The following is a 25,440-nucleotide window of genomic DNA, read 5'->3' as shown; positions in this document are numbered from 1 at the left end:
TTGGAATGATGTTACCATGTGCTGCTGCTCGAGAGGTTTTAGCTCCATATTTAAAGGTTTCATACACTACATGTTCTATTGCTTCTATCTGGATTAATAAACATTTTGATTTATTACACTATGTGGCCAAGAGTATTTGGACGCCTGAAAAAACCACCTAAACACCCAGTTTTTAAACATCAAATTTGATAATTAAACAGTTATCGGCTGCTGGAACAGCCTCCTCAGTCTTTCCACCAGATGTTTTGAATCTGGCTGCTGGGATTTGCATGATTTGCTCTCATCCAGCCCACAAGAACATCCGCGAGGGGCCAAAACCCAAAACCAGGAAAAACTGATTCAAACCAAAAGTACACAAAGGGTTTCAACATATCATCATGTGGTCAGGCTAACTGATTTTTAAAAGAAAGTTCAGTATGATCTTAAAGTTTTGAAGAGAAGATTGACACCACATTCATGTTCATGTGCCAGCTATGGAGCCAGAGTTGGAAGGTGATTAGCTTAGCTTAGCATAAAGACTGATTATTGGGGGGAAACATTTAAATTAATGGGCAGAGAGCCATAAATTGACTTTTAATGGTCATCATACGTAAAAAAAAACTTCAATCTAACTATTGGAAATTCAAATATGCGCTTGTGTCAATACAACAACGTGATTGGTTGATATATTTCTGGGTTCTGCTGTAAGAAAGCCTGTGATTGGCTCTCAAGGGAAGGGGAAAGGATGTGTGTCATGTCTGGCTTTCCTAATTTTTCTATTCAAACAACTTTTAAGGGTTTGATTGTCTCCTTTCTTAAAATGTTTTTGGTTTTAGCAAGCTAACTGTTTCTGAGCTTGCCATCTTTATGCTAAGCTAAGCTAATTGCCTCCCAGTTCCAGCTCAGGACACAGGCAGAGTAATATATCAATCTTCTCGTCTTTTTCTCGCCAAGAACCCAAATACGATAGAAGACGCACATCGCAAAAGCATTGCTTGCTAAATTTGTTAAAAGTTAGCGAGCATATGCAGGTATTTTAAACGCAGGTAGACCCTTGAGAAAAAATAAGTGATTATTATTTTCTTTACCATTGCCAGTAGGCAAGTTTGTCCACCTGTTTTTATAAAATCCAACTGGATGATGTTCAGGATTGGTGTAAAAGTATTCAGCGTTAATGTCCAGACGTCACATCATTGTGCAAAAAGATCTTGGTTAGTGGGTTTCTTTGTCTGGTGTAAAAGGAGTTTAGCGCATCCGAACTCATTGTCGTGGTTCAGGGGTTGTAATCACTTCACTTCGAGGGGCTTCCTCTTTAATTCTGTCCTCATTTTCAACAGAGAAGTCACACTTTGGAGCTTCGCACATCTTTGTAGTGGAGTCCAAGGAGTTTGAGACACTGGGAGTTGTAACAAAAGAGAAGTGTTTGGTAGTCTCGTAGCAACAACAGGCACCATGCTGAGCTTCCCACATTCAGAGCTGGCTGCTATACACAGGAGGCTTAAAAGTGTGGACTGCTGAAATCAGCCCGCAGTGCAATTAGAGCAGCGTTAGAAACGAAGGTGGGGGAATTAACAGGAGCCGTCAGCTGAGTGTTAGTAAATCCTGTCAGTTAGTGGAAGTTTGTCGACTTTATCAGGTCATCTGACATCATTCATACTTATGAAACATTCACATGCAGCTCATAAATTAGTTAAAGTGGCTTGTGGGTTTTTTGAAATCCATCAGCCTCTACATGTAATGGATAAAAAAGGCTGGTTTCCCTGGTTACAGATTGATCGTGTTAAGAGGGGGTTTGTACCAGTCTTGGCGTCCACTGAGAAGTAAGGCTGGCCCTCCAGGATGCTGTACACCACACGAGCGCTGTTGCCATACGTCGGGTCATCGGCATCTGTGGCGGTCAGCTGGATCACAGATGTTCCTGCATAAACATGGAGGGAAAAGGTGAGGAGGAGTGGATGAAATGCAAAAAGTGTGGAGGAGCAAGCAAGATCAGCTACAGCGATATCATTATATAAATCAAATGAATCAATTTTGGGTTGAAGCTGCTCCGTCTGCGGCTGGCTGCAGGAATTAACTACGCTTATTTACTTCAAAGTCACCACGAAAGTAGGTTTATGAATACTGAATGAAGCAGATGGAGACGAGCCTGTAAGAACAAACCAGAACCACGACTCTGCCGGGCTTTTATGCGTGTTGTTTTTTGTTCGCTGCCACTTTCTTAAAAAATAAAACACCTCAGACATGCACAGGCGACAGTATAGTTTCTGTCTGCCTTCATCTTCCTCCAGCTCACCTATTTTGGACATTTCGGGCACAGACGCCTGGTACGGTCCGTCCAGAAACTTCGGCTCATTGTCGTTGATATCCTGGATCTTTACGATGAACTCGGACTCGGGCTCTAGTGGTCGGTCGGTCAGGCGGTTGCGTGCCTGGGCGCGGAGGGCGTACTGGGCCTTCACCTCCCGGTCCAGCCTCTGGATGGCGTGGATGTCGCCCGTGCTGTCGTCAATGGTGAAGGTGGTGCCAGCGCCCTCGCCCGTCAGGATGTACTTAATGGAGCCGTCGCCTTTGTCCATGTCGGAGTGGAGCTGGGGATTGTTCACAGAGAGGTTTTTACTCCACAAAGGAAGGAAAGATCCCTTTGGTACTAAATCAAACTAAATCAGCAAAGTACAACAAAAGGTCACAAGTTGAAACCAAACCAGCAGGAAGATAAACAAACATGTGGAGCAGTGACACGATTTTCGAGGACGTTCAATTAGGTCACATCGGCCAATTTTAGAACAATGCATCAGACGAGACGACCGGATCACTGTTGTGAAGCCAAAGAGTGGAAAACTCTTGTTGTGAATCCAATCGAGAATGCTGCGAGCGGGTCGGGTTGACGCTCAAGTACACAAATTTCTGTGGCGGCCGTCAGAAAACAAATCTGAGCAATCTTTGGCTGCAGTGTCCTCAGTCTGAGTTTCTGTTTCAACGATTATAAAATGAATATCTTTGATCCCGTTGTCAAATGACCCCTACGTCGTCATGGGTGGTGTATTGTTGTATGTGTACCCCCGAACATCTAATCACAGCTTACAGCCCGATTGTTGCCACGGGGCCCTGCGGTGCAATCAGAAGCCTTTTGTGGCCCGTAAGTGCAAATGCCAGCCATTGATGTGCAATCACTCCTTACTTTGTACTTAGAAGGGCCTCCACGCATGATGAGTACTTCCATCACACTGCCAGAGTGGAGAATAAATGCCCCCCCAATCGACGCCTGCCTCGTATATAATCAACAACACAGCTGGACGCAACGGAAACCACCGACTCCCAAACACACACATACTCGGCCACGCTACGCGAAAAAAGTTTGCAGCAACAAGCGCTCATTGTTGATAGTCCAACAGCAATCTTTACATGACCTGTCATCCCCAAACCGAGCAGCACACAATACAGTTTTCCTATATCTTCGGACAACGTGCCCACCTGCACGCGCCCTGCAGCCGATAATATATTTTTTAATCAAAACGCCATTGTGGGCTTCATCCTCGCGTCCCGTAGGTGATATATCTCAGGCCTCGTCCGCCTTCTCCTTGCACTGATCCCCTCCTTTCTACCCGAGCCGATGAAAAGAAGGGAGTTTGACACTCAGGCTATCAATTACCTGCTCGGTCTCAGCCCCAAGCCCAAAGCCCAAAAACCTCCCGACATCCCTACCGCTCTGAATACTAAAAATACTAAGCTGAGAGGGGGCAAAAAACTGTCAGGATGGAAGGCTCCAGTACATGTTTTCTCCTGCTTTGTCATATCCTACAATGCCTCTCTGCCTTGAGTGGCTCTCTGGGTAGTAGCCCGGCCTGTCACAATCACTTATTTCACTCAGCTCAGGAAAAATTAGGAGTGGGCGGCTTTGAAAGGAAGACAAGAAATGGAAAAAGAAGAAGGAGGTAAGATGGAAGCGAATATGCTTCAGCGGCTGGAAGGAATATTTAACCAAAAACTTTTACTCCACAGCGCCGGCGACGTCCTCTCAGGACTTGTAACTCTTCGATCTCTCATGAACACGTGACTGTGGAAGGGGGAAAATTATTCCAGAACGCTAATTAGGCAGGTTTGCATCATTTTCCAAAGGGAAATATCAAGAGAAAAAGTCAATCAAAGGCTCTGAATCTGTGTTTAAAGATCAGGGAAGCATGAGATGGTTCAGAAACCTGGACAAGGTGTTTACATGCTCACACGATCCTCAATTCTATCAGATAAACACATTTATGTTGTTAGCTGAAAGACAAGTACCTGTTGAGTGCTAAAGAATATTCATATAATGACGTTAGACCCCAGAAATGCAACGTTATAACCAATTAGGCTGAAGTTTAAAGTAAAATATCATATAATCTAAAAACCTGATCAGTTTCCTGACATTGCTGGTTTCATATCTGATGCTTGAAGCTGAGCTAATGCTACGTTAGCAAACATTACGGTATCACCGACTGACACGTCAAGCTAATGCTCTGCTCTGAATGTCCGAATATCTAGATTAAGGTGATTAAAAACATACAAAAAAGTTCAGGTGACGGATTCATAATCAGTTTATCGTCTTTAACTACCGTTTGGATAAAATGTACGAAGCTAACGACTCTTTGTCTGACAGCTATGACGCGTAATCCTCTCTTTAGTTTGAAATGTTGTAACGATACTCGTCTGTTTTCATAACGAATCTGTCTTTTAACCGAGCAGATGGACACAGATAACAGTTTAATCTGTAGAGACACCTGCTGAGAGAGCGTTTTTCATACAGATAATATTTTAGTTGGACAAAAGAGGGAGAAATTTAATGTGATATTTTCTGCTCCGAGTGGGTCATTTATGTCGGCTCGGCGTTCACATTACCCCGAAAGCTTCGACACTTTTCTGGTGATGTAACAGCAATTTTTTTTAGATTATTGTGTCTCCAACGCCGATGATGACTGGCCTTACGACTATTGATCAAATGTTCCAATTCACTTTAGCGACTTGGGCAATCAAAGTGCTCTTTTGTGAGCTTCTCCCCGGCATCTTTTCAGAGCGACGCTGCAGACACGCCGTGCATTCGGTGGAATAGAGGCCGACTTGAGTGAAGCCTCAGTTCAAGTCAATTAACTCAATCACGGCTGTCTGGCTCTGGTTCAAAGTGGTCAGAAGTGTAGACGCAGTGCATCCAGGGATTAATCTGAGCCTCTAGCCTGCTGCGCTCTCCCCCGTAATGACATGTTTTTAAAGTTCGGGGGGGTTGAAACATCTTTGCAACACCTACACAGAGAATACCTTAAACTTTGCCTCAAGTGCAGCTGGTGCAAACACCGAACACCTTGCACACCGAACTGAAAGGTCAAACAGAAGAGCTGCTTCCCGACCAAGTCCTGAGGCCAGCACGCGTTACGTTTCTTCAGGTCATAACTTCACGTGAGTGTGTGTGTGTTCGTACAGTACAGCACTGACCTTTCCGATATAAAGTGGTTCCAGTCCGGTGTACTCCTCCAGGACAAAGAACTGGTTCCACACCCAGCCTCGCTTCACTCTCTGCAGCAGCGCCGAGCTACCTGCGTTCGCCGCCTCCTCCGCTGGTTTACCCAGAATGCTGTGAGGCAGAAGGGTCAAAAGGCCGAGGACCACGGGGAGCAAGGTGGCGGCGAGCGCTGGAAGATGCAGCCGGTCTCCCATTGTTAAGTCGGGGTAGGATTTGTAAAAGGACAAGTCCCTCTTTCTTTCCTCACAAGTGCAGCTGTGTTTCTGGCGGCTGTAAGAGAGGAAGAAAAAAAAAGACAAATGAGTCTCACATTTGTGTCCTTTTGGACGCCATCGTGCTTTTGTTGAGACTGTAAGTCTGAGCTGCACCGTGGGCGACCTGTTGATGACAAGTCTTTTCTCCTGCTTCAGCTCTTTTCTGTTGAGTTATAATGAGCCTTATCACAGCTGAATCAGGGTTTTTTTTCGAGGAGGACAAACAAAACATTCACATCATGAGAGAGTTGGATTATAAAAACAAGATAGACCGGAAATGTGGAGGGTGAACGGAACGAGTGACAGGGTTAGTTCAATTTGTGTTTTTTACAGGAAATTGTGTAAGCTTGGAGCTGGGAGACTTATTTTTGTCATTGTGTCACAAAATGCCACATAAAAGTAGTAATGTTACTCTCCTGTAAACTGATTATAGATCAGATATCAGGTCTTTCTCCCCTTTAGCAATGTGACGCAACGTGACGTTAGCTAAGCAGCTAAAGTGAGGAAAGAGCTGATAGCAAAGTTCAGCTATACGTAGAAGATCAGACAAACTGCATCTCACTTTCGATGACAGTGATAATAATTATAATCCTATTAAGGTAATAAAACTGCTCTCTTTCTCCCCTTTAGCTGCTGAGCTAACGTCACGTTAGCTCAGCAGCTAAGGGGTAGAAAGAGCTGATAGCAAGGTTAAGCTATACGTAGAACACCAGACTAACTGCATCTTACATTTGATGACAGTAATATTACTTGAAAGTTGCATGAATGTAGTAATTATAATCTTATAAAGGTAATAAAACAGCTGTCAGTCTCCCCTTTAGCTGCCAAGCTAATGTCACGTTAGCCCGGCAGCTAAAGGGGAGAAAGAGCTGATAGCTAAGTTCAGCTATACATAGAACACCAGACAAACTGCACTGACATTACTTAAAAAACTATAATATTCAGACGTTGCATGAATTTAAAACAGCTCTCAGTTTCCCCTTTAGCTGCTGAGCTAACGTTACGTTAGCGAACATTATGGTTTCACTGACGGATAAAATAAGCTACTGCTCTGTCCTGAGTGTCCAAATATCTTGACGAAGGTGATCAAAATACTGGTTCATTATCAGTTTTATTGTCCTCAACTGCTATCTGGATAAAAATGTGCAAAGAAAAATGAGTATATTATCCAAAATGTTGATTATTTTCCCTCAGTTGTGTAACCTTGTCATGATCTGAACACATTCACATGAAGCCACCTCGCCGTCGGCAGCTTCAGCGCCTCGTCTTTCACATTATCACAAAGAAGACCAACCGAACACTCTCCCCTCTTCTTCCTTCCTCTTTCCTGTAACGAGGATGAGGTGAGCTCCTTCACACCTCCTGTGAACGAGGAGCCCCGCGGGGGGAGTGTGATGTTCTGACGCTGCAGTGTTTCTGTTCACACTCCCGCTCAGTTTTTACTCACACCTTGTTGTACGAGCTCCCATCAGCGCTGCTCGCCGCTCCTTACAAGTGTGCTGCATCACTACAAGCCCAACGTTTAGATTTAATACCTCTAAATACTTTCTCGCTCTACGTTACAACTTTTTGATGGGAACATCACAGGAACCGTTTGCATCAGCGAGGTCAAATACACGAATATCTTGCAGGAGTCAATCGATGCCTTTTTGATTTTTTTGCGTGCGGTGCATTGGCACCTACGATGCCTCCCGCCATCTGCACCTTGTCTTTATGTATTAGCATCTGCCTGTTTTTCCTCTGCTGCATTAACGAGCTCTTGGGGGGGAAAGAAACAAGGCGGGTTTATGGTCAAACGGCAAAAAAACCCTTCAGATAGAGAGGGAAAGGCTGTTAGCAGGAGGAGGAGGAGGACGAGGAGGATGGAAAGTTTTGTAGGGGGGTTTGAGAATAAAACCAGCGGAAGAAAGACAGACTGTTTGACTCATGGGTTGACTCCATTATGTTTTGTAAGAGAGAGTGCATTGTGCTGCCCGGAGACTCTCTCTGAATCGCCAAACTCAGTTAATCATTGTTGAAGAGGCACAAAAGGCAGCGAAGGGTGGGGAGGCGTGGCGGCATTGTCAGCGGGGAGGCCGACCCCGAGAGTGTGTGAGCTGCTGCTTTTGGCGAGGACGGTGACACTTGACCTCGCTGCTCCCCCCTCCTCGTCCTTTTCTGTCCATTCATGCTATTATGAAGTAAAAATTAGCTCCCTGTTCCTCCGGCGGCCTCCCAACTCTCAGCTCCTCCCTCCCCAAAAGGTCACGAGCTCGGCACCCCCCGAGCATTTTGCTCCATTTTGTCGTCACTAATGAGGTGACAAGCTCCCGCGATTGTGCTGGCAAAACATCTCACACATCTCGCTTGGAGTTAATCTTTACGCACTTGTTTAAAAAGAGAAAGCAGCTGCCACACAAGCTGTGAATGGCGGGTGGAGGGGATGAAGGGGATGAAGGAGGAGGGATCATATGAGGAAGCTTAAAGCGATTGGAGGTATTTTCCCACCGTCAGAAACGATCTTCTCTGAGGGAACGTGGAGGCAAAACTGGCGATTTTTACTGTTTGTTTTGAAAAAGTGGCGGCTGTCGGGAGGAGCAGCTGGCGTGAACAAAACGACGCTTCGTATCGTTGTGTCATCTTACTCCAAAGTCCACCTGCTGCTCCATTAACTGCAGTCTGACAACAGCAGACTTTATCAAGCCGACCGCACGAGCGAGACGGAGGAAGGTGACTCGTTTCCTTCCAACAAACAAACAGGAAGCGAGCGATACGGCACGACTGAGCGAGCGCCGGCGGGCCGAGACGGGCCGAGATTGGATTAATGAGTCGCTGACGTCCAAGTTGTGATGAGAAACAAACTCTCAGACAAACCAGAACACTTTTAAGACTGAAATGTGTTAAATTTTAAAGGGACAGTTCCCCCCAAAAAAGAGAATTCATTCGTTATCTGAAATTTAGACGATTATCAAACTTTTTTCGGCACAAATCCTTCCTGAAATCAAAACTTGTCTCACGAGATAAATAACTCTTTAAATCAGGAACTGTAGCTCCAACTTTTAAAGGAGTAGTTCACCCAAAAAGACATTAAAACTCATCTCAGCCCTCCCAAACTGCTCTTCTATCCATCAGCAGTTTACGATTTGCAACGGTAAACTTTTCCGTCTACAAATCGACTGTGAAATAATCATCAGTTCCAGTTCCCCTCCTGACCTTTTCGCTCTCCGTGTGCGGTACATTAACATGGGCTGGCCCTGTTTAAAGTGCTATGTGGAGCATTATTAAGTGTTAATTTCACAGTGGCCATGTCTGAGCGTCGGCTCACCTCGGCTCTAAAAGGAGGCCTCCCAGACTGTGGAAGAAGGTCTCTAAGAAACTGGGAGGACCCGTGAAAAAACAGATCCTCCCTCCCCGGCGGGGGCGAAACGTCATGGCCAATTTGTTAACCACAATTGATTCTGCACGGTGGAGAGTGACGCTCTGCATATCTCCGACCCGGGCGACGCAGGGAGGCTGCATCGATGCACTTTGACTTTTTTTATAGTCTCTCTGAATAAGCCGAGCACAAAAAAGCCGAGCCGCCACCGCTGCTGTTTGCAAAATATGTGGAAGGGTGTTGAATCTAATTTCACTTCCCGGCTGAGCGTGACAGGCCGCATCCCTTTTTTAAAAAAAAAAGTCTGAATGCTTAATGTTTATTTACTGACTTACACGTAATTAAACTCTGCTGCTGCCTCGCTAACTTTTTTTAATAAGCAGCTCGTCCCCGCGGCGTGGCCTCTGGTAGGCTTCCCTGTGTGCACGTGTGAAGATGAAATGAAAGTGACCAGGTCTCTGCACCGTCACCGCCTGCAGCAAGGACTCCACTTCTTTCTTCATCCCTGCTCGCAGTCAGCGGTGGCAGCCTTCAAAGGCGGCGCCGGGCTGCGGGTGAGGTGTGTATTCTGGCCAAACTCTCTCAAGATCACACGGTTGTTTGTGTTTGGTGTGAATGTGAGTTCTCGCAGCATGTGTGTTTGCGCGTTACCCTCCATTCGTCCTCGTTGCTCTCACCCCCGCCGTCCCCCCTCAGGAGGGAGACGCTGGCGTGGGGCGAGGCTTTGAACCTGAATCTCTTTAATTGTAGGGAGCTCCTCGGGCCTCGGGTCTGTGCAGCCGCGTGCACCGCCGCTGCTACGCCACGACGAGCGCCTCCCTCCCCGCGGCTCGTTTACTGTAAGGTGTTTTTAATTACTCATCCTTCTCTGCGCTCTTTATCTGCTTCAGAAGTTTCTACTATTATTACTCCTCCTCCTTCTTCTTCTTCTTCTTCTTCTTCTTCGTCTTCCTGCTGCACGTTTGCTCCACTCATCGCTCAGCGGAGGCCTTGTCATTTGTGGAGAAATTAAATCACACAAACTGGCATTCATCCCAGCCCACTGGTGCATGGAGATGATGTCACCATGCATGAGCGTCATCCGGTTAAAAGTTTGCAATCAGTGTCACTCCGCCGCAAATTTGAACGAGCGCGGCGTCTCGGAGGGGGGAAACAGATCCTCTCAGATTAACATCGAGCTCGTAATCTCTTTTTTGAAGTCGTTTCATCAACAACCACTTCCTGTCTTTTAAAGTTACCCCCCCCCTTAAACATGTGTTGTCAATATGGACGCTCATCTTCGTTTTTTTAAACCAACCCTTTCGACCGACGCTGATAAAAGTCTGGGGCACACATGCCAATCTTTGTCGGGGCGAGCTTACAAGACAGCCGATAGCTTAATGGGTTTTATAGAAAAAAAAACTGAGAAACTAGAAGCTGGAATGAGGTCTGAATGGCAAGCAGAGGTCCGTAGAAGAGCAGATAGACATTCCTCGGCTTCGGCGCGGCTTGTTTGAAGTAGCGGCAGTGCGGACGTGCTGAGAATCGGCGCCACGCTCACAAAAACTTTTTTTTTCCTAATGTGCCGGCGAAACCCCAGAGCGCCGCGAATAATCACCGTGACCTACTTTTCACAGCCAGACATGCGGCATATATACATATATATTTGTTTCTGCAAACACTCCTTATCAATTAACAAACAGAAAACACAAACTATTGATCCAGAAGTTGCAACAAATCCCCGAAACCGATTGGCGTTTTCGAAACACGACCGCTGAAAAAGTCAAGGATCATTTTCATTCTCATTTTTTTGTCATTTCAAGCACAAACTTCCACGCCTTACCTTCCTTCCTTCCGTTTCAACTTTACTCCCGTCTTCTTCTTCTGTGCAGAAAATAAAATGCTCTGTTATCTCTTTGTTCTTCTTCTCCCGGCACGCTCGCTAAATTTCCCTTGTAAAAGTTGTGAGAGCTGCTGCCTGCAGAGCATCGCTTTCCCTAAAAGTCACCTTGAGTCCACACACACTCTCTCTTTCTCTCACTGTCCTCTTTGTAAAGTTTCCCCTCTCTCCATCTCTGTATGAATATATTTATATATATATATATCTGCTTCTCGTCTCGGCTGCTTCAGCTCTGTCGCCGCTGCCTCTCGTAGATGTCTGCACACTCACATCCCCCTTGGTGTTGACTATCAGGGGACCCAATCAGACTAAAGGACCAATTGTCCCGTCTCTTTACAATCAGTGGGACGGCCTCCTCCGGTGTAATCCAGCCATCTCGGGAGGAGGTGGCGGTGGGGGGGGGAGAAAGGAGCAGTGGACGGGAATAAGAGGGGGGTAGATTGACAGCAGGATAGGGGGTAAAATTACAGCGAGGGGAAAGGAGGGGGTAAGAAATCAAAAGAGGTGGCAGAAGGTGGAGGGGAAATGCTTCTGCACGCCCGACAAAAGCAAACTCATTTTCATCTGAAGGTATTTTGCAAAGGGAATAAAGTGACCGGCTCACGGCGGAGGGGAGGAAACGCGCTGTGTTGGAGATTTGGGTCCTCGGATCACTGACCAGCGAGGTAGGAAAAAAAAAGATGAGGAGGGGGAGGAGGAGGAAGAAAACCTCACCTTCCCTCTCTCTCACTCCGGAGCCCTAATGCATTTTAATGAGCCGGTGTCGTACACTGGCTGGATCTGCAGAGGGATTTACAGGCATGAAAAGATGAAGCTTTAAACTGCATTATATTCCCGCTGCTTGCCCGGTCAGAGTCGAAGCAATTAGTTTTCCAAATTGGCAAAAAAAAAAGATCCCGGAAAAATTAGCTGCACGCCAACACACACTCAGAAGAAGAAGAAGAAGAAGAAGAAGAAGAAGCGTGGCGGTAGATTAGTCATGGTCACGGAGATCTGATCCCTGTTTAGCAGTGAGCGAGAGAAATAGCAGTGTTTCATTTAAGCAATCATGGAAGTAATGCAGCACAAAAAAAAGAGGTTTCTCTCTCTCTGGCATATTTCTCCTCAGGAGGAGCGAAGAGACGAGGGGGGGTAGTGAAAGTGAAATCATATTGGAAATGTACTCGAGCATGTTTAAACAGAAATGAGAATATATTATACAGAAGCTAGACGAGTTCTGCGCCGCTGCTCGGGCTCTTACTCTGGTTTTTTATTTCATTATGAAGTCTCGACTGTTTTCAGATTATGTTTAAGGTAAAAAATGAAGCAATGGAGTTCCGGGCTCTCATGGAGACGCCTCAGGGACGAAAGGGTTTCCTCCGAGTGCAACAAGTCTGAAGTTAAGATAAAGTGTGAGTCGTTAAACTCCAAGATAATCGCTGAGAGTTCCTGCTGCATTTTCAGCTAACGCAGCTAACGGCTAACTGAACTAAACACACAGCAGGACTGAGAGTTCCTGCCATGTGTTTAGCTTACGCAGCTAACAGCTAACTGAACTAACCACACAGCAGGACTGAGAGTTCCTGCTGCATGTTTAGCTAACGCAGCTAACAGCTAACTGAACCAACCACACGGCAGGACTGAGAGTTCCTGCGGCATTTTCAGCTAACGCAGCTAATGGCTTACTGAACTAAACACACAGCAGGACTGAGAGTTCCTGCTGCATGTTTAGCTAACGCAGCTAACGGCTAACTGAACTAAACACACAGCAGGACTGAGAGTTCCTGCCATGTGTTTAGCTAACGCAGCTAACGGCTAACTGAACTAACCACACAGCAGGACTGAGAGTTCCTGCCATGTGTTTAGCTAACGCAGCTAACGGCTAACTGAACTAAACACACAGCAGGACTGAGAGTTCCTGCCGTGTGTTTAGCTTACGCAGCTAACAGCTAACTGAACTAAACACACGGCAGGACTGAGAGTTCCTGCGGCATTTTCAGCTAACGCAGCTAACGGCTTACTGAACTAAACACACAGCAGGACTGAGAGTTCCTGCCATGTGTTTAGCTTACGCAGCTAACAGCTAACTGAACTAAACACACAGCGGGACTGAGAGTTCCTGCTGCATGTTTAGCTAACGCAGCTAACGGCTAACTGAACTAAACACACAGCAGGACTGAGAGTTCCTGCTGCATGTTTAGCTAACGCAGCTAACGGCTAACTGAACTAAACACACAGCGGGACTGAGAGTTCCTGCTGCATGTTTAGCTAACGCAGCTAACGGCTAACTGAACTAAACACACAGCGGGACTGAGAGTTCCTGCTATGTGTTTAGCTATCGCAGCTAACAGCTAACTGAGCTAAACACACAGCAGGACTGAGAGTTCCTGCTGCATGTTTAGCTAACGCAGCTAACGGCTAACTGAGCTAAACACACAGTAGGACTGAGAGTTCCTGCTGCATGTTTAGCTAACGCAGCTAACAGCTAACTGAACTAAACACACGGCAGGACTGAGAGTTCCTGCTATGTGTTTAGCTATCGCAGCTAACAGCTAACTGAACTAAACACATGGCAGGACTGAGATTTCCTGCTATCTGTTTAGCTAACGCAGCTAACGGCTAACTGAACTAAACACATGGCAGGACTGAGATTTCCTGCTATCTGTTTAGCTATCGCAGCTAACAGCTAACTGAACTAAACACATGGCAGGACTGAGATTTCCTGCTATCTGTTTAGCTATCGCAGCTAACAGCTAACTGAACTAAACACATGGCAGGACTGAGATTTCCTGCTATCTGTTTAGCTAATGGCTAACTTAACTAAACACACAGCGGGACTGAGAGTTCCTCCTGCGTGTTTAGCTAACGGCAATACTCATCATTAAAATGCTTAATGTTTCCACCGGTGGAGCTAGTTAGCCATTCCTGCTGTGTGTTTAGTCCAGGTAGCTATTAGCACCATTAGCTAAACACAAAGCAGGACTGGCTAACTAGCTCCACCGGGGAAACATTAAGCATTTTAATGTGACAACATGTTGAGTTTAGGATGTTTAGGATTTAGGATGAGTGTTTGGGAGTCAGTCGCTGTGAGGCTGCTCAAAAAAATTGACATCTTAAAATCTGAAAAGAGGGTTTTTATAACCTTATTAAGCTACATTGTGATCGAGTCTTGCAGTGAGTTTCGTTAACACAGCTAACAGCTAACAGAGCGAAACACACAGCAGGTCTGAGATTTGCTCCGGGGAACAAGTTTAATGCGACAATACAACAACTTCACTTTCTTTTCTTCGCATTTTAATTCTTTTCATTTTAACGCCGATTCGCAAACCAGGTTACAAGAGCATCGGCGCCACCTGTTGGACTGGAGTGTAGCAACGAAATTCTAGATTGCAGATTTTCCTTTCCTTCTTTCTTCGTCATGCATCAGTAAATGTTTGGTAATCTCATTAAGTATTTACGCTAAGAACATTAGAGATAAAAAGTACTTTAACAGCTTATACTTTGATGATAATAAAGTAAATTCACAGCGTTCAAAGTATAAATAAAACGACAGTCCAGACACGAACTACAACAAACTTTCCGTCCTATTCATCTGGGCAACTTTGCTCTTTTTTTTTTTCCACTCGACAGCCCTTTGACTCTCCTTAATCTTCCTGACAGAGTAATTTGGTGTGTTATACAGCTCTAAAAATACAGATGAAGGGCTGTTGTCACCCGCCGAGCCAGATGGTCAAAAGGTTGTACTTCTCCATCGGTTCAATATGTTTTTTTTTTTCTCTCCTTCCACCACGCTGTCCCTTTCAATATGTCTTCTTTCTCATTTGGCAGGTCATTCTTCTTCCCCGGCTGCCCTCCCCGTCGTCTTTGTCTCTTTGAAGACCTGACTGGTTAGTGCCCCGGCCAATCTGTCAGCGACTGCTTGACTGGACCCCCAGAAATAAAAAAAGAAAAAAGAAAAAGGCAGGGGGCTCCCTCTTTGTCAGGGCGGTGCCTCAGAGTCGGTGGCATTCAGGCCCATTGAACAACACCTTCCATCACTGTGGCAGAGCAGGGATAATAACTGGCAGAACAAATTGAAGCTATAGGGCTTAAGGAAGTCTGTTACGGTGGTAGACGTCTAGAAAACAAGTCCCTCCGGGTCCCCCTTCACAAAAGGGCCCAGATCCGCCGTGAGAAATAGATTGGATACAGTCATGTTCTGCATGTTGCCGGACTTTGGTTTAGCGATAATGTGCAGGATGTTGTAGGGACACGGTGCTTTTCACGCATCGGATCAACAACGCCTTCTCTTAACACTCGTATTAAAAGGCCGTGACTTGTTCTGTCACCTTGGAGTACCTTTTTAGCTTCAACTTGTTCGGGTCTTTCATTAGGAAAGCTGATTTCATGCTTGTTAGAGTTACATATCCTCTCTGGATAAGTATCCTTTCAATTACCATTTACTACCACTCCGTTAATCAGTCGTACTTTATCCTCTTGTTAGCCATCATTTGTGACTTGAGTAACACTGAGTACATAAGTTGATGATAATTTTTTAAGATTCGCTGCTTTTTTTAGTTTACAAAATGTCAAATGTCCATAAAAGATGAAAAAAAGAGTTCTATGTGACGTCTTTGAATGTCCAAAACTTAAAAGTTATTTAATTTACTGTCACATAAAACACCAAAATCGAGAATCCTTTAACGACTGAGAAGCTGGTAACAGAGTCACTAACAACGTTTAACTGATGACCCAAAAAGGTCCACATTTAAAGGGGCACTTGTGGAAGTTCTGTTCTGTTCTGGAAGCTAACGTTAGCCGCTGTTGCTCTCTGTTAGCGGACTCCATTTCTAAACGTTAGCTGCTGTTTTTCTTTTACACTAGCGACACTACAGGGTTTTTGATTTGCTTCTTTCAAACTTTGTTTTCACTACACAACGTTGTCCGTCACAGGCTACGAAATGAAGGCTGACTGGTGATCCAATCAGGTTGCAGCCTGGCACCATTTTGGCGCCACTGTTGCGAAAAACAACTAGATCGCTTTATGTCTTCTGCAGCAGAGCAAGCACAAACAACAGACTTAATTAATTTATTTGGTCCCTGAAGGAGACGTGAAAGCAGAAGGAAAATGGTGCCAGGCTGTAGAGATAAATGGTGCCGGGCTGCAGAAATAAATGGTGCCGGGCTGCAGAAATAAATGGTGCCGGGCTGCAGAAATAAATGGTGCCGGGCTGCAGAAATAAATGGTGCCGGGCTGCAGAAATAAATGGTGCCGGGCTGCAGAGATAAATGGTGCCGGGCTGCCAGCTTGAGTGGATCACAAGCAGCAGAAAAACCTTTCCTGATGGTTTCCAGAGCACAGTTCGACTGAAAACAATCTCCACAACTTGTTAACACCGACTTCAGTGCCGCCGAACAACCCTCGGATTGGATTGGTTCCCTAACTGAGGAGACATGGGCGATATTTTAGAGGTCTGCACCGGGGAATACTTCACTGAATACACACTCCTGACCCTCTCGTCCGAGATTGAAAGTTAAATAAGCTCTTAACGGCGCAGCGCATCCAAAAGCCAATTAAAAATAATGACAGCAGTTACGTGCGCCGGACTTGATGAAAAAATACAACCGGGGAAGGTAACACGCTGCTCGCCGTCCAAACTTATTTACCCCTCACTTATCATGCAGCAGCCTTCAGACGGAATAACCTAAACAAATTCCAGCCAGTGTATCACTTTGCCACCACAACCACCACCAGGGGAAAGCATGAAAGAGGGTTTAGGTTTCAGAAGAAGAAGATGACAGAGCGCCAGAGAGAGTAAGGGAGGGGGGAGCAAAGCCTCCATGTCATCTAAGATAAGAGGAGTCGCTCCTCTTCCCTTTCTGCCCGAGATTAAAAATGGCATGGAGCAGAACAAGCCCGAGTACAAAGAGCTCTTCTGTGTCTTTGGGGTGAGCAGTCGAAGCCTTTTCATGTCTGATTGTGGCAACAGGTCGAAAACAAGAGGGGGGAAACTTGACGGGTGAGATGCGAACGTGAAAACGGAGGATTTGTGTACAGAAGTCAAAGTCACAACTGAAGCGGTAACCTTTACAGTAATTGGTGGAAAAGAAAAAGAAGATGTTTGGCTGCAATTGTGAGACATCAGAACTGGCACAGGGTCGACAAGAGTGAACCGTGACATTAACTGGCTGCCTGCCGTCATCCGGCCTCATGCGTCTTTTCAAGATCCCGGTGACCTTTTCACCGTTTCCCCTCCTGACTCCTGCATCTCGAGCCGCCGCCACCGCCGCCGTTGCCACCTCGGCAGGGTATCGACTTTCACTCCGCCGTGTTAAACTTCGCCGCCTGCTCGTGCGAGGGGCTTGTCGCAAGAAGCTCCGCCGTGACAAGCGAGGCGGCGTTTCTGTTTGGGATAAAAGGCTCCCCGGGCCGTTTGATGCAGTTTTCCAGCGGGGATAGGGAGGGACTTGGCCTTGATGAGCTGACAGGAGCGGAGGAGACGTGGGGCCCTCGGAGCAGCAGGACCACAAAAACCTCAGCAGCATCAGTGCCTTCGCTCTGATATCTACCCCTCCCTCTTCTGTCATCCCTCATAACCCCGACTCGGCGCTGCGCCCCGTGACCCTGTCGGCTGCATCGCAAATGAAAGACTGAAAGTAACTTTTGAAGTATAAATTAAGGGAGGCGGGGGCGACCACCACATGTGTTGTGACTGACGCAAGCAGCAAACACAAACGCAGAACATGACACGCCTGAATTATGAATGGACTCGTATGTATTCTGTCTGCTGCGTTATTCCCGCTTAATTATTTACGTGCGGCAAATGAAACGAAAAGGCAAACACGTCTCTCCAGATGATGAGTAACATCCAGCTCCGGAGCGTTTTAACTCACAGAGCCCCACCGAGGCATTAAAGATGTTTATTTCAGAACTAATGGGGACAATATGTCGGGTTCAAAAGGTCCTGGTGGCGAGTGCACGTGTCTCAAATCAGCAGGTTGGACTCTAAAGCCTCCACCAACCCCACCAACACCACCAACACCACCCAGAGTCAACACAATAACAATTAGGGGGGGAGTGCTCGCGCTCCATTACACGTTTGGTATGCGGCGGGTGTATGCACAGGCATCCACGTCCAACCAGCAACAAACACACACACACACACACACACACACACACAGGATAAACGTCTTCTTTGTTGGTTTGTGTGTTTGTAGTTCCACACTGATCCAGTGATCAGAGGAAGAAATAGTTCAGCGGGGGTTTTAAAAATCAACACCGACGTCTCCAAACAAAAACCCCGGAGAGAAACGTGCAGGAAAAAAAAGTTCTCCTTCTATTAAGAATCATCTCTGAGGGAACCTGAAGCCCAAATCTTTGCCAACTCCTCGTTAACTACTGAGGCATGAAAAAAAAAAATCTATTAGTGTAGTAGTAAAGTCGTCCCTCCAACCGGAGTCTCCGGTCAAAAACACTTTTTATGTTTCTCTGTCACCTGGCAACTAAAAGCATCAAAGGACCCTCTAATCTCAGAAGGTCTCAGATCCATGAAAACCTTTTCGCTTCGCCACCGGCTTTATTCTCACAAACACGCCGTCCCGGGGGTCAGAGAGACTCGGACCGCAGGCGCTGAACCCTTTTACCAACAGAACGGGACTTTGTCCTCTGTGCACTCAAGGAGATTATGTTGAAGACTCCCATGTTGGCAACTGTGCAAGGTGCCGCTGGATAAAAGGTGCGTGTGTTTATTTCATGTGTGGTCGGAGTCTGTGATCGTTGTGTGAACACTTGAGGATGGAGGACAGATAAAGAGGCTGTGACTACTGTCACAAGATGACTCATGGAGCTGAACGTTTTAGGAAACTGATCAGTTATGAGCCACAGAAAGTTCAGTGTGTGCACATTCAAAGCCAGAGGGCGCACTTTCAGTCTTTAAATTGATCTTACAGGAAGTTTGTTGTAAAGATATTTAGTATTTTTAATTCTTTACAGTCACTATGTTAACAGTTGAAGCAGAGCCACGAGTCGATTCCCCAACATCAGCACCCTTTTTTTCTCATAAAGCGGCAAACTGGTAATCTGAAAACGTCATGGCAACACGACGATGGACAGACGACAAACTGTCAACGTCTTCCGAGTTTGAGTCTTTGAGTCCGCATGTTGCCGGCACCTCTCTTTTTCCTGGAGGCCTCGGCAGACAGGATTGCACAGGATTTAGCCTTGTTAGCATTGTTGCTAATACCTGCCATACCATCAGGAAACCCGAAGGTCCACGTCGTAAACAAAGACAAAACAACAATAGACTGCACCCCAAATTTGCATTACTTCTTTTCGTGGTGGGAAATACGCCAGATTTTGGCGCCTTCACCCAGTTGTCTTACGTTTGGATCAAAGCCGAGCCGAGGTAATAAAAACCCGAGTTTACACCCACAAAAACCTTATTTAAGTGGGTTTAAGGGACATTTTGAATCACATTTCCTTCACGGTTGACCCAGAATATAACACGTGTAGTAAACTATAAACTCTTGATCTATTATCTTATGGAGTCGTGAGCGGACTGTGTTGTTAAACTGCTGGAGGGCATAAAAAAAAACAACAGGAGAACAGGATGGAACAATGCTTCAAGAGGCTGCTTGACTCAGAGTAAAATCTGGCACCTGTTTTTCTAGCTGATTTAATAATGTTCCCATTAACGCTGCGCTGGGGTTTCCACCCAGGGGTCGGTGACAGGCTGATCTGAAATCATCTCTCTCTGACTGCTTTAATGACTCCACCACTGCGCTCAGCTACACCCGACGGTGGAGTGAAGCGGCATTCTGGGCTGCAGAAATCCGGAGGCGTCTTGAGAAACGTCACCATCCGTTATTTTCTAAAAGAGAGTCATTTGCGTGCTGGATCGACAGAAAAAAAAAGAAAAGGGGGGGAATTTTTAATACCTCATTTACGGAGCTGACAGAAACTATCCACAAGAACGTGGAAACATTTTGGTATTGACGTGAGAAGAAGAAGAAGAAGAAAAGGAAAGCAGGCCAGCGCTCATAAAAGTCTGAATTAATCACGCTGCCGCCAATGACGTGTTCAAAGATGTGACACTTTTGGGACTGATCTGGGCATTGTATCTGCGGGGGGAAATTAAATCCAAATTCATTCCCCAATGCACAAAAAGTGGGGTAATGTGACACCTCCGCATTCAACGGATTGACATCTGCACATTTAGTCGAGACGCCGCAGCAAGAAAGTCAGAGTGACACGAAATATTAGGAGCAGAATATGAGCTCGTGTCGACAGGATTTTAAAGTTCAGAGACCCAGTAAGTGTTTTTAATCCCTTATTCCTGCTTCAGTGTTGCTGAATGTCATGACAGAAAAAGAACAAATGGAGCAATTATGGTGCAGATGAAAGATTTACACTTTAATTCTGCGATTAAGCTTTAAAATTATTCCTTAAAAATCCACTTGCAGCAGGTAGAAATCAAATTGTCACCTTCATCTGGTGACACTTCAGGGTTAAAGGACAATTATCACAGCTTTCTTAAACATTTCGATAGCCCCGATAGCCCGGGCCCCAAAAGTGGGCGGAGTAGTCCCAAAAGTGGGCGGGGCTAAGACTAGTTTCTTCAATTGGTTTCGGTTAAATGCCTGAAATAAGGTGCGTACTCCCACAAACTGAAGATTTTTACGCTCTTTGTTCTAAAATCCATCATTAAATGTCCCACAGTTTAATTATAAAGCTCTTCGTGTGTTCAAAATAGTTAGTGGTTGCTAACAAGTGTCTAAATGAGACGTCAGAGGTTGTCGGAGACAGCAGGTAAAAATCTAATTCTCACCTTCCTCCTGTGAAACTTCAGGGTTAAAGGACAATTGTCACAGCTTTCTTAAACATTTCAGTGGGTTATAAAACATTTCACACATTATTACATTATCCGCATCCTCATCTGTTCTCAGAATGGGCGGAGTTTGGCCCCAAAAGTGGGTGGAGCTAAAACATGTTTCTTGAATCGGTTTCGGTTAAATGCCTGAAATAAGGTGTGTTGTGAAGACAGACTGAAGATATTTACATGTTTTGTTCTTCATTAAACGTCCCACAGTTTAATTATAAAGCTCTTCCGTGTGTTAGCAACAGTTAGCGATTGCTAACAAGTGTCTAAATGAGACTACAGAGGTTTTCGAGGACATTAAAGACTCATCTACTCAGTTGTCCGTCTTGACAGGCCCACTTTAGTTACAAACTATTCTAACTCTGTCTTTACAACTTGTCCATTGATCAGTTTATAGAAAACCTGGATAGTAATTATGTAGTAAGACTCTTAGTGGCGGTGATGTCGTCAGTTTGTAACCTAACATTAACTTTTTACTGCTAATCATTTGATTTACACTTCCAACCAATTAAAAACAGCAGATATGTCCTTTTAACTGTGTGTTTTTAACGAGACAGAGTTCTGGATTTATCATAAACTAGTCCTTAGATGCTTAACGACAGCTACGTCCATCAAAATGTCAAATCCGTGGCGAGAAATATTAATCTGACGGATCTCGGTATCTGTATTTTCCCTCAACGATACCTGAGAAAGTAACTCGAAAAGTTAAAGTGCGAGAAGTTTAGATGCTCTGTGCCCGACCGGAAAAAAGAAAAGTTATTCACGAAGTAAAATCCATAGTGAGTCTTTTGTGAGTTACCTCAGCACGCTCTGAAACACTGCGAGTCTTTGGCTCGGCCCACTGAGGTTTTACTTAATCAATGAGATTATCTCCGCCTCCAGAGCAGCTCCGTCTCAGAAATGTTTGCAGCAACAAAAAAAACTCATATCAGCCCACAGGTTCAATTCCCTCTCCAGCCAGCAGACGTCCGTCAACATCCGCAGTCAAAGTGTCCTTGAGCGAGGCTCCAAATCCCAGCCTGCTCAGTCATGCAATATGAATCACTCCGAAGCTTTGAAGGATTTCATTATCTCCATCGGTGATATTATGGAGCTTAAAACAAACGAACAACACCAGAGCCTGTTGGTGCTGTTTTCTTCGGAGAAAGTGGAAGCGAGGACAGGCCGAACCTCAGCTCGTAGCCTCGCGCACGCCAGACTAAGCTTTGCGCCGTAATGCGAGGCGACACGCCGGCGGGAGATGAGAGGAGAAAGAATTGACAGAGCTTTTGTTACATCTTTAATTACAGGCCTTGTGTTTGTCTTGTTCAAGTGAAGGAGTCGGAGGGGGGGGGCGGGAGGCCTCGGGAGAGGCAGCTCTCAAAGTCTGATCCGTTTCTTGTTCCTGGGAAATGAATGGCCTGACCTCCCATCTTCCGAGGATTTATCCTCGTCTGACAAAAATCCACGGACGAGGGAGTCAAGAGTTGAATATGAGAGCGAGTGTAGAGACTGCAGCCGGTGTGTACGCCTGCTTCACTGCACCCTGCGAGAAACAAACCTGCCATCCTCCACATGCAGAGAGCGAGGAGTCCGCGAGGCGTGAAGCTCGCCGCCCCGCTGCTTTAACAAACCCACCCAACCCTCCCTCCCCCCTTCTCCTCACTGCAGCGAGTACAGATATGCCTGGCAGGTACAGGTATGGGCTCTGCACTGCTGCCGCCGGAGAGATCAACGGCTGTGTCAAAGGAGATGATCCACAGCTAATACGCAGCTGTCTGACCCTATTACCTTTAGTGGCAGGGCCAGGCTGCTGCATCCCAGGAGGCCTCCCCCGGTTCCTCACGAGAAAATTCAGTCAGGCTTTAAAGCGCTCTGCATCTCTGCATGTGTTTGTAGTGTGTACATGCGGACCTGACAGCGAGAGAAGGAGGGCTGAGGGTTTGGATTTCATCTGCGAGTCGAGTCAAGTTATGTTAATAAGCCGACGTGTCAGGCCCGTCAACCTCAATAAGAAGACAAGACTATAATAAGACGGTTTTTTTTTAAAGTCGTCGGAGGGGCCGGCTGCTACGCTCGTTAGCTCCGCGAGTGATTAGAGGGGAAAATGCCCCCCGACTGCTAAGCATGAAGAGGAGGGTGTGGTGAGAGGTGGAGGAGCTGCCGCCATCACATATTCATTAAAGGAATGTAGAAATCATACTGGATTAACTTGAGGGGTAAAATTCTGCTGCTGGGGCCAAAATAAGTGCAAGAAACTCTGTTCAAATCTCATGTTTACTGTGTGGTTAGGCTTTAATTTAGGAATATGGAATGAGAAACTAATATTATAAATGTCTCGAAACTGTTTTCAAGCTCAGGTGACTCTTCATCATAATAAACCCAGACGCTCGCTGTGTCCGTTAGCTTCGTTAGCTCACAGGTGTCAGGATGCTGCAGGAACACAGAGGTTGTTATTACTAAGAAGGACATAAAAAGCATGTTTTTCTGCCAACATGATCCTCCTCTTTCTTTCTTTCTTCCGTTGGGTCATTGTCTCGCCCGCTGGATCTCGTTACGTCGCCTTTTCAACAAGCCACATCAACTATTGTGCTCCACACAAAGCAGCGTTGTCAGAAGTCGTAGCCTCCGTCCTTCTCAAACTATCATCCTCGCCTGACGGGACACGAGGTGTCTGTGTTGAGATCTTGTTACCGGAGTTATGATCTGTTCACAACAGCCTCTGATGTGTTCCTCAGGTAGATTTCTCAGCTGGTGCCGCTGACAGATAAGTGGGTTTTTCTGCCTCTGAGCAGAGGTAACATATATCGAAGCCCGGAGTCAGAGATACCGGAGCGCAACCACATAACACGGGTCGGATATCAGGATACGACGGGAGGAGGTTGTAACAGATTACTTCTCATTTACTGCTCTCGGGTTATATCTTTTTTTTTTTACTGTACGTCAGAAAGCGTCCTTCCCTTGTTATCAGCTTCTTCCACATGGTCTACGTCCAACCCGTTTCCTCCCCGCGCTCTGACAGACATCTACAGAGTGTAACAGGAACCTCAAGCTCATTTTTCAGGCTTCAAGTCGACTTCCTTTGAGCCGCGAGCGCTGTCAAAAAAGGCTTCTGAGCACGGCTGACATTTGACTGCCTCCTTGGCCCTGCGGACGTGACGATACTGTACCGTGCAAAGGTTCACTGCTTTCCCATTACGGTTGATCGCTACGGTGCGAAATCATGAGATTAATGTCGCTTTTCGTCATCGATATATGTGAGAAAATAGGCAGAAACACAAAGAAAACATCAGACAGATGCTTAAGGCTTTTGTAGACACATATACGAATATTTTTTTTCGTAGCAGCCAAACCGTGTAATTACATCGTCACGTGACGCCCTGTGGCCAATGACGACTTTTCCCCAAAAGCTTAGATTGTGAAAGAAGCGTCAGGTGAATTCTTTTGAGCTTTACAACCCCAAAGAAGTGACTTGCATGATTATTTCAGTTCTGTTCAAGTTAGCCAGGCGCTAAACCGGAAGTCTCTAGTCGAGCTCTCCTGGCTTCAAACCGCCTCCAATGTCACGTCCAGATTTAACGTAACATCCTTGGTTGTGACGACCAGCGAGAGAAGCAACAACAATGGCAGCTCTTCAAGACGTTAGCTTAAATGCTGCAAGATGTTGAGCTTGGTTGATGGTTCATTCAGTCGCCTGCCAAGTATTACCTGGTATAAACGCTCTAAAAACTAATGTGGCCCTGTGGACGCAACGATACTTTACCGTGCAAAGGTTCACCAATTTCCCATTACGGTTGGTGCGAAATCACAAGATTATTGTCGCTTTTCATTATCGATATATGTGAGAAAAGAGGCAGAAACACACAGAAAACAATCAGAGTGATGCTTAAGGCTTTTGTAGACACGTATACAAATAATTTTCCAAACACTGGCAGCTACAAGTCTGGTTTAGTGGTCCCCAAGAAGTTGGTTCATAGCCGCCAAACCGTGTAATTACATCGTCACGATGCTCCCTGTGGCCAATGACAACTTTTCCCTATAAGCTTACATTGTGAAAGAAGCATCAGGTTAATTCTTTTGAGCTTCACAACCCCAAAGAAAAGACTTGTTTGACCGTCATAACCTTAACCTCGTTTGACATCGTTAAACCAGAAGTCTCTTGTCGAGCTCTCCTGGCTTCAAACCGCCGCCAACGCCGCATCCAGATTTAACGTAACATCCTTGGTTGTGATGACCAGCAAGAGAAGCGACAACAATTGTAACTCCTCAAGACGTTAGCTCAAATGCTATAAGATTGATGTTGAGCTTGGTTGATGGTTCGTCCAGTGGCCCTGTGGACGACCGGTCGCTACGGTGCTTTTTGTCATCGATATATGTGAGAAGAGAGGCAGAAACACACAGAAAACAATCAGAGGGATGCTTAAGGCTTTTGTAGACACGTATACAAATAATTTTCCAAACACTGGCAGCTACAAGTCTGGTTTAGTGGCCCCCAAGAAGTTGGTTCATAGCCGCCAAACCGTGTAATTACATCGTCACGATGCTCCCTGTGGCCAATGACGACTTTTCCCTACAAGCTTACATTGGGAAAGAAGCATTAGGTTGACGGTCACAACCTTAACCTCGTTTGACAACGTAAAACCAGAAGTCTCTTGTCGAGCTCTCCTGGC

The 25,440-nt window shown here is 45.8% G+C and overlaps 1 protein-coding gene across 2 annotated transcripts in view; it reads right to left on the bottom strand.

Annotated features, from left to right (window-relative positions):
* Positions 1 to 25,440, bottom strand: part of LOC115570399 (cadherin-20-like) — an 88,419-nt gene that overhangs the window by 28,569 nt on the left and 34,410 nt on the right. Inside the window, exons 1-4 of one of the 2 annotated variants that reach the window (XM_030398958.1) lie at positions 10,899 to 11,179; positions 5,440 to 5,737; positions 2,273 to 2,567; positions 1,778 to 1,897 (exon numbers count right to left, since the gene is read on the bottom strand). In XM_030398958.1, the coding sequence (XP_030254818.1) occupies positions 1,778 to 1,897; positions 2,273 to 2,567; positions 5,440 to 5,661 (637 nt within the window). In that variant the 5' untranslated portion in view covers positions 5,662 to 5,737; positions 10,899 to 11,179. Of the gene's footprint in view, positions 1 to 1,777; positions 1,898 to 2,272; positions 2,568 to 5,439; positions 5,738 to 10,898; positions 11,180 to 25,440 lie in introns of those variants that run through there. The other variant, XM_030398957.1, reaches the window with a different exon arrangement.

The sequence above is a fragment of the Sparus aurata genome, chromosome 19 (genome assembly GCF_900880675.1).
Source record: "Sparus aurata chromosome 19, fSpaAur1.1, whole genome shotgun sequence".
Classification (NCBI taxonomy): domain Eukaryota; kingdom Metazoa; phylum Chordata; class Actinopteri; order Spariformes; family Sparidae; genus Sparus; species Sparus aurata.
The sequence above is the reverse complement of the archived record's forward strand: the minus strand, read 5'-3'. Positions and strand labels throughout refer to the sequence as shown.